At 44.5% G+C, this 14,490-nt stretch overlaps 1 protein-coding gene across 1 annotated transcript; it reads right to left on the reverse strand.

The window, feature by feature from the left end:
• Nucleotides 1-2,469: 2,469 nt before the first annotated feature.
• Nucleotides 2,470-13,244, reverse strand: VGLL1 (vestigial like family member 1). Its single transcript, XM_033138059.1, has 4 exons — nt 12,920-13,244; nt 10,948-11,177; nt 9,536-9,946; nt 2,470-3,688 (listed from the first exon to the last, which is right to left on the reverse strand). The coding sequence occupies exons 2-4, from the start codon at nt 11,153-11,155 to the stop codon at nt 3,648-3,650; spliced, it is 660 nt and encodes a 219-aa protein (XP_032993950.1). The 5' UTR covers nt 11,156-11,177; nt 12,920-13,244; the 3' UTR covers nt 2,470-3,647.
• Nucleotides 13,245-14,490: the final 1,246 nt, after the last annotated feature.

Here is a 14,490-nt window from a genome sequence, read left to right on the forward strand (position 1 = left end):
AAAGGTTACTACTCCACACCTGCTCTAGTGGTAACTCAATAAATTAGTCAAAACAAAATAAAAAATTCTTTCCAGTAGCACTTTAGAGACCAACTGAGTTAGTTCTTGGTATGAGCTTTCGTGTGCATGCACACTTCTTCAGATACACTGAAACAGAAGTCACCAGATCCTTAAATATAGTGAGGGAGTGGGAAGGTGTATTACTCAGAAGGGTGGTGGGAATGGGTGATCGGCTGATAGGTGTGGAAAACCTGTTAACGGCTGCAATTAGTCTTGCAGGGAAAGGCAAGGGGTGAGATGGCTTCTTCTGAGTAATACCCCTCCCCACTCCCTCACTATATTTAAGGATCTGGTGACTTCTGTTTCAGTGTATCTGAAGAAGTGTGCATGCACACAAAAGCTCATACCAAGAACAAACTTAGTTGGTCTCTAAGGTGCTACTGGAAAGAATTTTTTATTTTGTTTTGACTATGGCAGACCAACACAGCTACCCACCTGTCAATAAATTAGGACTGTGTTGAAAACACCCACAGACTTTATTCAGCCTTGGCCTTGTAATAATAATAATAATAATAATAATTTATTATTTGTACCCCGCCCATCTGGCTGGGTCTCCCCAGCCACTCTGGGCGGCTTCCACCAAACATTAAAATACATTTAAAATATCACAGTTTAAAAACTTCCCTAAACAGGGCTGCATCTTTACCCCCATCAGTCAGCCCAGACACTGAAGTCCAGCTCTGAGCACCTTCTGGGAGTTCCCTCACTGCGAGAAGTGAGGTTACAGGGAACCAGGCAGAGGGCCTTCTAGGTAGTGGCACCTGCCCAGCAGGTGTCAAACAGATAAATAACTACACAACTTTCCGAAGACATCTTAAGGCACCCCTGTATCAGCAAGTGTTTAATGTTTGATATTTTACTGTATTTTTAATATTTTCTTGGGAATGGCCCCAGTGGCTGGGGCAACCTAGTCAGACGGGTGGCCCACAAACATAAGCTGCAAATTTGTTTCATCTTTTTGCAAGTGCTCTGAATTTGTGTTAAACTGTGAGGGATTTACTGCTGCATTTTGAAATATTTCAAACTATTGTTTGTTAATCCAATTTTGAAGAACTTTTTTTTGTTCAAAGGCATCCCTGTAAGTCAGAGCTGGAGAAGCAGGTAGCTGGGCTACAGATTCCATCATCCTTGGCCATGCTGGCTGGGGCTGATGGGAGCTGAAATCCAGCAACATCTGGAGGGCACCAGGTTGGAGAAAACTTCCCAAAGATTACCTAACTGCCCCGCTGATACCATGAAGAACAATCTCCCTTGTTGTGGACCATGTTTTACTTGGCCAAAAAAACCCTCTGCCTAATGCATGAAGCAAGTTGGTGAGTACAAATATATATTCATAAACAATGGTGCATTTTATTTAAGCAAGTGCATGCATAATAAGCACTGTACACAGATTTAAAGAAAACAAGTGCTTGTTTAGTCAATCTACAATGTAAGAGACTTGTCACAAAATGAGGGCAGGGAGAGAGGTACCAGATTTACAATAGTCCGGCACACTTCCTGCTCCATAGGACTGTGCATCAGATCCTAAACAAAGTCACCTGACTTTGGTTGAGACAGCCCTCAATTGCACAGGACCCACCCAGAGTGATCTGAGGCTATTGAAAGGCAAAGTGATGAGGCTGGGGGAATGTGGAAGAAGAGAAGAGGCCGGTAGCCTATGCTGGGTCTACTTCATCAGTGATTCCTTGCAGGGAACACACCACAGAAGCAACACCCACAACATTAAATGCAGTGTCTCCTTCTCCCATCCACTTCTGACCACAAATTTAATTAGGGGTTTAAAACCCCAATTAGGCATTAGGAATGCCCCCCCCCCAATCAAACCAGAGCCCAGATCCAGGGTTGGGTCAGGTCAGCCCAGTATTTTCCTTCTTTGGATAGGGGTTGATCTGAAGTGCTAAATCTGACTCATCCTTTAGGCTTGGCTCTTTGGCACACTTGCTGAAGAGGCTGGCAGTAGTAGACCTTGGCATCTCAAATCTCAGTGGTGCAATGCCACACACACACACCTGCCTCTTGCCTTCCATTGAACTTCATAGTTGTGGGCCTTCTGCTGCACCCCAGAAGCTCCATGCCCAGTGTAACCAAACCAGTCACACACCTCTAGCTCTGCCCTTGAGGTTGGCTACTGCTGATGCAGATGTAGGGCAGGACAACTTGCTTCAGACTAGAGAAGGATGCTCATACATCAATGCATGGATTCTCTTTCAATTTAGATGCTGCAGTTCATCCAGACTTTAAGCAACTCAGAACTTGGTGATTGCCAGTTTATCTCAGATGGGAGCTGACAGTACAACAAGTACCATATTTTAATTTTGGGGAGGAACAGAAGCCATATATATATATATATATATATATATATATATATATATATATATACACACACATATACACACACACACATACATACACGCGCAGCACCAGATGGTGGCAACTCAGTACAATCTAATGTTTTGCCAAGTCTTCTAGAGAAATATACAGAGCCCAGAGGAATGAAAGCACCAGCAAGTGTGACAACACCTCAGTGTCCCAGAGAACACACTATTGACTTTTTCCACCCTCAAGGGAGACCTGCAGAAATAGCATTTTCTGCTCATGCTGGTTTTTAAAGTGGAAAAAGAAAATGATTACTCTCTCTCCCCCCCCCTCCCTCCCTTCTAGTAAAGCAGAGATGGAAACAGGCAGTTGTGATTTCTGTTGCAAAAACAACTCTTGGTTCTGAAAGCGAGAAAACCCAGATTTTAATGTAAATTAGACAGTGTTGCATCAGTGTGCAAGTTCTGCCTTTCAATAAGGGCCTGCAGATGCATTGCTTTGCTAAATCTAAGCATTTAACAAGAAAACTGCTGTGTTTCCACCTCCTTTTACTTCTTCCAGTCACATAATATTTTTTTTATTAAATTTCCCTCCTTTAGAGAAGAGTGGGAGCTGAGGGATCTATAGCAGGGTGAACTGAGAATGTTCTTCAGGAAAACAAATAATTTTCACATCCATAACCACATATCAGATATTAGAGAATCTAGACTGGCACAATGATCCGTAAGATCTGGCTTTGTTATCACACCCGTAGAGTTTTTACGCCTGCAGCCAAGCACCTCCACCACAGCTGGTGCTTCTGTTCTCTTTTGATGGCCAGCAAACACTCTCAAAGTTGACGGCACGCTTCAGCTGGTGTGAAAAGTAGGATCTGGAGATCTTCCAGATGGAAAGAGTCCCCATGTGCCAAGCATGCAGAATTAGGGCTGTTGAAAAGGCAAGCAGAAGGGAAATTAAAAAACATGGTGTAAGTGGCAGCATGTCCAGGTGTTGTGGGGGAGGGAACCTTTGGCTCTCCAGGTATTGCTGAACTACAACTCCCATCAGCCCAGCAAGCCTGGACAAAGGCCACTGATGATAGGAGCTGTAGTCCAGCAACATCTGGAAAGCTGAAGATTTCAAAGGAGCACAGGAAGGTCTGGAAACGGAGGTTGGAGGTGGGGGTCACTGATGTCCTCCTCTTCATCACAGTGGCTGATTGTTGTTGTTTAAAAAATGTCCACAAAGGAGATTCCTCTGTGCCAGAAACAATAAACAAATGTGTCCATTTTCTAAAAGTAGAGATCTCTTCTTCTGTCATTTTCAGGGATACCTGGAAAATAGGGAGGATATTAGTGGAGAAATAGTTAATCTTAAAGAGGAGGATATCAGGGGCAGGAGACAAGGGAGGGCTGATGGAACCTCTGCATTTCATTTACTTTTGAGTAAAGATAATTATTTGTGTCCTCTGGTTGCTCCAATTTTTTCTCTCTCTGTAGCAACCTACAGTGTGAGAACTAAGTTCATGGTTGGGTTTTGTTATGTATGTCACTTTTGTTGTTAATGTGCTTCTTGTCTGATAAAGTTTCAGTGATTTTAAAAATTATTTAAGTAATAATAATTAGGCCCATGCTGTTCAATAAACTAATCGGTTCAATTATGTGTAGGAAAACTTTTGGCCCTCCAGATGCTGCTGAAGTACAACTCACACTAGCCAATGTTGCCATTCCACCAGGTTCCCCACACCTGGCCCAGAGCAAAAGAGAAAACATTTAATGCTATTCTAAGATGGTTTTTGACTGTTGTTACAAGCTCTTGGATTAAAAATAATAAATCCTTACACTTATTAACTGTGTGGAAGGCTAGACCATCAAAATATTTTAAATCTATTCATTTAACCCAGGCATGGGAAAACTTGGGCCTGCCAGATGAACTATAACTCCCATCACCCCTGACCATGCTGGGGCTCATGGGAGTTGTAGTTCAGGAACATCTGGATTCTATACCCCCCCCCCTCTCTCTCTCTCTCTCTCTCTCTCTCACACACACACACACACACACATCCCTATTTAATTCTCACAACAACTTTGTGAGGTAGGGTAGGCTGAGAGAAAGCATGACTGACCCAAAGCCAGCCAATAAGCTTCAGGGACCAGAGGATGGTGTGCCAGTTAACCATTGCATGAGCTCTCCATCACTGCCTGGGAGATGAGGATGAGCCAGAAGAGAGGCCACGGTGGAGGCAATTTTTTCAAGGCAACTGCTGTTTCAGTTACTATAAATAAGCCCTAATAAATGCCCTGCACAACAGGCGGGTTGTTCTGAAAAAAGACACCAGTTTCAAGCGATTGTTGGGCAAAGAACATCATCACTCTTCCTAGCAGATCCAAGGCAACACCAATAGCAAAACAGGTGCACGGAGCAACTTAGGACACCAGGAAGAGCCTCCCACTATCCATCATGGTTGTAAGAAGAGCCCCAAGACAGCTCAAGCGAGTTGTGACTAGTGCTATCACTCTGTAAATGCAACCAAAATACATTTTCGAGTTTTACACTATATAGTCTAATAAACTATATAGTCTAATAATCATAGAATTGCAGAGTTGGAAGGGACCCCAAGGGTCATCTAGTTCAACCTCCTGCCATGCAGGAATCTCAGTTAAAGCCTCCATGACAGATGGCCAGCCAACCTCTGCATAAAAACCTCCAGGGAAGGAGAATCCAAGACCACAGAAAGAGTCCCTTCCACTTTCAATAGCTCTTGCCACCAGAAAGTTCTTCCTAATGTTTAGTCAGAATCTCCTTTTTTGTAACTTGAAGCCATTGGTTTGAGTCCTACCCTCCAGAGCAGGAGAAAACAAGCTTGCTCCCCTCCTCGGCCCTCTAGATATTTGAAGGTGGTCGTCGTATCTCTTCTCAGTCTCCTCTTTTCCAGGCTAAACATACCCAGCTCATTCAACCGTTGCTCATCAGGTTTGGCTTCTAGAACCTTGATCGTCTTGGTCACCTCTTCTTGGTCACATATTCCAGCTTTTCAATCTCCTTCTTAAATTGTGGTGCCCAGAATTAGACCCACTATTCCAGATGTGGTCTGACCAAGGCAGAATAGAATGGAACTTTTACTTCCCTTGGTCTGACACTATACTTGTGTTGATGCAGTCTAGAATAGCATTAGCTGTTTTTGCTACTGCATCTGTTGACTCAGGTTAAGCTTGTGGTCCACCAAGACCATGGGTAGGCAAACTAAGGCCCGGGGGCTGGATCCGGCCCAATCGCCTTCTAAATCCAGCCCGTGGACGGTCCTAGAATCAGTGTGTTTTTACACAAATAGAATGTGCCCTTTCATTTAAAATGCATCTCTGGGTTATTTGTGGGGCATATGAATTATTCACCCCCCCCCAAAAAAAAATAGTCTGCCCCCCCACAAGGTCTGAGGGACAGTGGACCGGCCCCCTGCTGAAAAAGTTTGCTGACCCCTGACCAAGATCCCTAGATCCTTTTCACATGTAGTGCTAGTAAGCCAGGTGTCCCCCATCCTATATTTGTGAATCTGGTTCTTCCTGCCTAAGTGTAGAATCTGACATTTGTCCCTACAGAAATTCATTTTATTAGGTTGGGTCCAGTGCTCCAATCTGTTAAGGACATATTGAATCCTGATTTTGTATTCAAAGGCATTAGTTACGGTATTATTAATATTATTCAGTAAATTTGTATAACTCTCTTTATCCATAGATCTTGGGCCAGTTTACGACATAAAATTACTATATAAAAAACACAAAATACATAATAAAAATAAGAACAAAAACAAACCAATGATGCCTCCTCCCACATCACATTTAAAAGGGCATTGTATGTCAGTCTGCCAAAGGTGGCTAAAGATGTATAATGAAGGCACCAGCTGAATTTCCCTGGGGAAAGCATTCCACAAATGGGGAGCTACTGCAGAAAAGCCGTGTTGCCACCCTCTGGGCCTCTCATGGAGGGCTACCTCTCCCTATTTGATTACCATCCCATCCATAAAGATGGGTCCAATACAGAACCCTGCAGCCCCCCACTTGTCTCTTTTTTCCAGGGTGATGAGGAACCATTAGTGAGCAACCAGCTAAAAAGCCACCTAACTGTTACCTCACCCAGCCCACATTTTACCACCTTCTCAACAAGAATATATTGGAGGACTTTGGCAAAAGCCTTCCTGAAATCAAGATACACTACATCCACAGCATTTCCCTGATCCACCAAGCTTGTAGTTCTATTTTAAAAAATGAGATTTGTCTGGCATGACTTGCTTTTGAAAAACCGATGCTCGGTCTTAGTGATCACAGCATCCTTTTCTAAGTGCTCACCAACTGTTAATTGATCTGCTCTAGGACCTTTCCTAGTATTGATGTTAAGCTGACCAATTGGTAATTACCTGGATCTTCTCTTCCCCCTGTTTGAAGATGGGGACAACGTTTCCCCACCTCCAGTCTGTAGGGACCTCAGCTGTTCTCCAAGAATTCTCAAAGATTATAGACAAAGTCTTGGAGATTACATTCGCAAGCTCCTTGAGTACCCTTGGGTGCAGCTCATCAGGCCCTGGTTATTTGAATTCATTTATTGTAACTAGGTGTTCCCTTACCACCTCTTTTCCTATCTTGGGCTGCACTTCCCTTCTTGCATCATTTATTCTGTTAACACCAGGGTGGGCACTACTTTCATGCTGGGTGAAGACAGAGGCAATTCCCTGTAACTGTTGGCTACTCGTGTATACTCTTCCTTCATGATTTCCCCTTTCCTCCATTTCTTAGACATACCCTTCTTACATCTCAGCTCACCTGTAAGCTCCTTATGCAGCCACGCTGGCTTCTTTAGATGCCTCCCACTTTTCTTTTTTGTAGGAATTGTCTGCTTTTGTGCCTTCAATATTTCATCTTTAAGAAACTCCCATCCATTTTGGACACCCTTTTCTTTGAGTATTTCTGACCATTGTGAGAGCCAGTGTGGTGTAGTGGTTAAGAGTGGTGGATTTGTAATCTGGTGAACCGGGTTCGCTTTCCTGCTCCTCCACATGCAGCTGCTGGGTGACCTTGGGCTAGTCATACTTCTTTGAAGTATCTCAGCTCCACTCACCTCACAGAGTGTTGTGGGGGAGGAAGGGAAAGGACAATGTTAGCCGCTTTGAGACTCCTTCAGGTAGTGATAAAGCGGGATATCAAATCCAAACTCTTCCTCTTCTACTATGGAATCTCACCCAGTATTTCCTGAAGCTTTTCAAAATCAACCTTCTTAAAGTCCAGAGTGCATGCCCAAGTACACTCAGCTTTCCCTTGCCTCTGTGAAACCCAAGAGGACATGATCATTTCCTCCAAAGTTTCTGAGGACTTCCACCTTGTCCATCAGTTCCTTCCTGTTGGTGAAGACCAGGTCCAAGCTAGATGATCTGCTTGTTGCTTCTTCCACCTTTTAGGAAATGAAATGGTCAGTGAGACAATTGAGGAATTTGTTGGACCTTGCATTCTTGGCAGAGTTTGAGTTCCACAGATATTGGGGTAGTTGAAGTCTTCCTTGACTACTATATCTCTCCTTTTTGAATGCTTGGCAATCTGCTCTAGGGAGGCTCAAATTTGTCTTGCTTGTTTCCCATACTCTGTGCTTTGGTATAGGAACATCTGAAACCATGAGCCATTCCCTCTGGCTGCTTCCTTATTGTAGTTTCCTAGCCTTTACCAGGTTTCTGCAGCACCACGTCAGTTTCCTGTGCATCAGTGAGTGTATTATCCCTAGTACCAGGTGTTCCCCTGTTGTCTGTAATCTCCCCCTCAAAATTTAATTTAAAGCTCTTCTGATCAGGTTTGTGAGACTCTCAGCAAACACATTCTTGCCAACCACTGGGAGGTGCAACCCATCTCTTGCCAGAAGTCCTTCCTCAAGGAAGTAGAGACCATGGTCCAAAAAGCCAAACTCTTCCTGATGACACCACTTGTGTAGCCAATGGTTTACTTCCAGTATTTTCCTCTCTCTTCCTGGGCCATGACCTTCAACAGGAAGCAGTGATGGAAAAACCACCTGTGGCCCAAGGCCCTTCTGCTTCCCACCCAGAGTCTCGTAGCCCCTTGCTATACATGGAAGGCTGTGTCTGGTAGTATCATTTGTACCCACATGAATCAAAAGGAAGGGGTTGTGGTCAATGAGCTTTATAAGGCCTGGCAACTTATCTGTCACATCATGAACCTTCCAGGACATCGTGTTACCACCACACAGCCTCTGTTCCCCTCAGCAGGGAGTCCCCTACTGCCACCACACATCTCTTCTTCTTCTGAGGAGTTGTTTTGGATGAATTGGTACACTGCATCTTCCACAGCCACCTCTGTGTTTTCTGAAGTCTACAACTGCTGTCCTTGCTCCTCTGTCCCAGAATCGGTGTCTGAGATGAGGGCATGGAATCAGTTTTGCAACTCCAGTGACACAGCATGGCTACTGGCACTCTTGGTTCTGTGTGTTATATTCATCCAGGTGTTTGTCTCCTGCAGTGGGCAATCTTCCTCCTCCCTAGGAGCACCCTCTCTGTGTTGCTGTTCCAAGACGGTCCACTTTGCTCTATCAAGAATTTCCTCATCTCTACCAACAGCTCAAAGTGTGAATAAACGGGCCTCAATTTGATGCACCCTCTCTTCCAGCCAGGCAACCAGTTTTCACTTGGGGCAGGTATAGTTTCGCACATTCTCAGGCACAAAGTGAAACACGGCACAGGTGTTGCAGGTCACTGCAGCAGCTCCCTCACCATCCATGTCTCTTGGTCCTATGTACACTGTGAGACGGCACTCCGGGCCTCCCCCTCAAACTCCCCCAATAGATGCCCTCACAAATGCTCCTGTTTACATGTTTTATCATAATATCATACAATCATAATATCCAACCATATTATCATACAATCATATCATTAAATCAAACAATCATATACAATCATATACAACCACAACAACATACAATCATAATATCATACAATCATATCATTCAATGGTGATACATATGATCCTATTGCACAATCATTCAACCCGTATTTGTTTCTAATTCATTCAACAGCAGCAATGGGCTGTTGTAACATATCCTTCCAGCATTTTTCATTTAAGTGCTTCTTCTCTCCTGGTTCCTTTCTATTTATAAAAGCCATAACAATCAAAGCAAGCCAATATTTACTTACCAGCCCCAGAAGTTAAACTCTGGCTCATATTTTGTAACCTAGCAGAGCTGGTAGGACAAGCAGATCCAGAATTGAGAGGCTCCTGGACAGATGAAGGACACCTTTCCTGTTGCAAGAGACCCAGCAGGGACCCGTATTTCCCATCTGACACAGATCCCTGCGTCATATGCACATCGGGCATGGAGGGAGGGTACACTGAAGCTGCAGTCAAATTTGGGTTTCCCCCTGAAGGCAACTGCCATAGCTCTGTAGCTGGTGGTGTGATGCCCTGGAGAAGAGAAGGAGGATAGGGGCTTGTCGCTGCAGCAGCTGCATTATCGTTGGAGCTGGATAGGTTTAAAGGAGGCGGTGCATGGTACGGCTTAGCCCATTGCGGCGAGAAGTTCCACTGCTGGGGAGATGTGTGGCTTTCTGTTTATTAAAAGGGAGGAAGGATGTAATCAATGCATTTTTATTGCATTTTGAAATTGTTTTATAATAAATACAACCACCAAAAATGCAGAGAGAGCACACGTCACCCCAAACATAAGGATACTCATGACTAAAGGATGTGCTAGGAAAGCATCACTCAGTGGGCACAATCATGAAATCTTTTTCCTTCTTACCCTGTACAAAGGCTTCGAGGAAGCTCAGCTATTGAAAGACAGAATCATGCCCTCCAGCAATGTTTACCAAGAACCACAGGAGTCTGGTCAATTGAAAAACCTACTTCTTTTTCAGCACCTGCATTGCTTAAGTCCTCAAAGTATCTTTGCAAGAGTGGAAGGTAAGGAGAAAGCTAAAACAAATCTCTCCATCTCCAGTGACCCCACACACCCTGGGCCACCCAACCAAGTCCAGTTGTTACCAATCACTCCTGAGTTTGTATCTGTCATGGAATTGAATTGGTCTTCTGTATGTGCCATGGCTGTTTTAGGCTGTTTCATGTATTTGTATCTGGGTTGCCAATCACTTCATGGTGCTTCATGCAATTTGATTCATAAATGAAATGGAGGAGAAAGAGGACAGCTGTTCCCCCTCCCTCATCACAAAAAGGGGCAGGAAAACACACAGGAAAATGTAGGGTAGCACTTCTTTGATGCCACAGTGTATAACCTCTCTGCAAAGCAGTTAGAATGACTGCTCAGTAAGCAGGTTGTCTGGAAACTATCGTGGAGGCTGTGTGCACACTGCACATTCAAAGCACATTCTCTCCATCAAAGAATTCTGGGCATTGTAGTTTGTTAAAGTTTGATGGAAATTGTGTCTCTGCAATGGCTAAACTACAGTGCACAGAATTCTTTGAGGGAGTGAACCACAGTGCAGCTGTGGCTGTACAAGTTTCTTGTCCATAGTGAGTCAACATTATTACATAAGTCACTGTGCAGTAAGTTAAGTAACCAGCAGCCAGAAAATGTGGAGGAGAAGCTCACCATGTTTTACAATTGCATCCTCACCACTGTTTTTTCTGCTCAAATCCTGTGGAGTTTTGGATGCGCTCAATGCTCTAGAGAAGTGCTCATCCACCACACTGTTAATGTCTCCTTGGAAGTAGGTAAACACCACACACTGGGCTCCCCACTCTGTTTTCACTGGCTGCTTGCATTTGCTCAGTTTTGTGGAGTCCTTCCTCTCTTCCATTTCTAGGGACTTTTGTCTGTGCCTAAAAACGAAGAGAAACATAGTAATGGAAGAGTGGGTTCTGGCTCAAAAAATATGCTTCAAATCAAATCAAATCAAAGGGGTGGGTAATCAACAGGCTGAAAACGACTCAATAATTATACATACTGGTAATCTCAATAATTTATTTCTGCTTTATATTTTCTTTACAGGAGCTTTGAGGTGAAGAGTAGTCTAGAGTATATCAAGGGCAGGGAGCAGGCCGACCGTGATCAATAAAGGTTTTCCATATTTTCTCAGACTGGTCTCAATATTGTTTTCCTTAGTTTTTGTGTTACCCCTAAAAGAGCACATCACCAAACTTTACTATATCACTGGTCACTATTTATGTTCTGAGCTACCGCCACCTGTGCAGTCAAGAGCAGATTACTCAGCAGAGTGGGGCAGGGGGTTGTTTGCTTGAAATTGGCTATGATGATGAGGGAGAAAGAATTGCCTTTCTTGTTAAAGGAGATAGATACAATATAGGGTTGCTGGACCCCAGGGCAGGTGGAGGTAGGTAAGAGTGCTTTTAAATTTTTTTTATTATTAATAATATTTACTAATTATTACTGTACATGCAGTCAGGAGTGCCAGCTTGGCCCCACAACTGTGGGTGCCCAGGGCCGTGGGTGCAATGCAGTGTGCATGACCCTGGCACTGAAATTTGTGGGTGCCCAGCCCCTTCATGGGGAATTTTGTGGGTGCTCGGGAGTTGGCACCTACACATGTAGGCTTGAAATTGTAGTTAGCTTCAGCCCACCAGAACTTCGTTAAACTTTGTATTTATTTTTTTATTTGAATGACATGCTCTCAGTACGTGACTCGTATGTGCCAGTCAGTATGGAGGGTTGCAAACTGCAAAGGATATGATTTAAAGGATCATCATGTTAAATTTATCTAGTCCACCACCATTGCAAAGCAGATGCCTCCTGGCAGTCCATGAAAAGCACACAAACGACACCAGCTTTCCTCTGCTCAGACTCACCAGCAACAGGTATTCAAGGGGCATATTGCCCCTTCCAGTGTTCAAGCTGTGATAGGCTGATAGCCCAAATAAGAACATATGAAGAACCTGTTGGAATGGGCTAATGACCCATCTACAGCCTGCTTGTAATTCCTAGCTACTGGTATTCAGAAGCATAAAACAGTGAAGGTGGAACACAGCCTTCTCCTCCATGAAATAGTCTAATCCTCTCTTAAAGCCATCCAAGTTGGTGACCCTCCCTGCCTCCCGTGGGAGTGACTTCTGTAGTTTAACGACGCACTGCCTGAAGAAACACTTTCTTTTTGTCCTTCCTGAATCACCACACCACACCAGCTTTGTTGGATGTCCACGAGTTCTGGTGTCATGAAAGGGAGGAATGGCAGCACCAGTGCACAAGTAGGATGCTTCAGCAGGTCTCTGGGGGAACCCACGTTTGCAAAAAGGGTGTGTGGAAAACTCACCTCCTTACCCCCTCCTCCAAAATGTATGAGCAAGCACATCAACTGTGGACTACTGACTGTTAGAGATGGGGGAACAGAACTGCTGGAACCCTGAACAGATTAACATTGCAATGTTTTGTCATTGCAAGTCCCATTTGGCTATTGACAGGCCTCACGTCCTCCCATCATGTTACTTGAGCCCTTTAAATGCACTGGGATTGTCCCTATCCTCTCCAGTGTGGGATCCCTCTTACAAAACAAGACATATTTGGAGGCTAAGGGAAGGCATTTCTTCTCCAGCTACCCAGGTTTGCTTACCCCAACGTACTGCTTTCTTATCAGCCACCCTGCTGAGTTCCTGTCCCTCCATACAGCTCATGCTGCAGCGCTCCAGGTTTCCATCTCCACGCTGATGCTGGAGTTCGGCAGCAATCCCAGGGTGAAGCGAAGCCTGCGTCAGATCACACTACTTGTTCTCTGTTCTTCCAGCAATGACTGAACTAGGCGTATCCTTCAGGCTTGCTAGCAGGAATGTGCGAAATGCACCCTGACAAGTCAACCAGGTTTGGAGGTTTCAGGAATGAGGAAAATAAAAAGGGTTGTTTGGTGTGGGTTTCTATAAGGCAGCTTTTGGCAACGAGGCACACAGGCAACCTGAGGAATTGATGCATATATTAGAAGACTAGACTCTGGTATTGTCCAGTGTGCCTGGCCAGGGTAAAAAAAGCAGTTCTCTCCCACCCCTTACTGTGCAGATACTGAGTCGCAAAGGCAACCCCTTGTTTCACCCTCAGCTCCCTCCCACTCTCCCTGAACATAGACTGCCTCCCTGAAATTGTGCATGGTGCAACCTTTAAATCCATCCCTTCCCACTTCACCTCATTCCCAGCTGTAACTGAATTTCTGGCAATGGGTGGGGAACCTTTTCTAGCTCATGGGATACATTCCCTTCAAGGCAAGTGACTGGGGGGTGGGGGCGCTACACATCAGTGGTGGGCAGCGGCATAAGCAAAAGTGGGTTGTCCAACAAATGTTGAATTCTACCTTTGTGCAGAGGACTGGTTTCAATATCCTCTATCTATCCAGGCCAGCAAGCATTATCAGATCTCAACAACATGTTCCAGCCAGGCACAAATTCTCAAGGGAGTTTGCAAAGGAGGGCCAGTGTGAAGTATAGAGGCCAGATGAAAAGAGCTGGAGGCCCACATTTGTCTCCCACTTCGAGCCCTGAGGTTCTCCGCCTCTGCCTTAGGCAGTTGCCCATTCCCCTCCTTGACTCTCCCAACTGTCTAATTAGAGCCTATCAAAGTTGCCTGTGTCAGGGGAGGGTAGGCTTGTTTGGATCAACTTTATTTTTCACTACAAGAACATCCACCCAAAGCTAGGTTCAAGAGACATGAAGTTAGAATTAAAGGATAGGTTCTGGGCACATTCTGAAGCCTGCCCATTTGTTTTCAGCAACAGAAATGAGCTGAGCTCACACAAAAATGCATTCCTGATTATCATTTTTCATTTTTACAGCCTAATTAGGTAAATCACGTTGTTGCTAATTTTGTTAAGACAAGTGAGAGTCAGAAACCCTTGCCATCTACTGCAGGATCTCTGTTCTGAGAGCTTCCCATAGATCCTGCTCTACTTTCCAGGCACTTCTGGCCTATGTAACCCTTATGTAAGCCTTAAACTGCCACCACCGCCCAGTAGCTTAACAATGGGCAGGCTGCTTCAACCAGAGCTTTTGCCAAGGGCTTTAATCCATACTCATCAGCTGATGATGCCTTGGCTGTGCAATCCTGTTCCCTGTATTAATGCAGGATTAAACCCTAAAGTCATGCCATCTGATTTGCAAGTGGGTGTGATTTGAGAGAAATGACCTCATGGGCCAAATTAGA

This window comes from Lacerta agilis, chromosome Z (assembly GCF_009819535.1).
Source record: "Lacerta agilis isolate rLacAgi1 chromosome Z, rLacAgi1.pri, whole genome shotgun sequence".
Lineage (NCBI taxonomy): Eukaryota > Metazoa > Chordata > Lepidosauria > Squamata > Lacertidae > Lacerta > Lacerta agilis.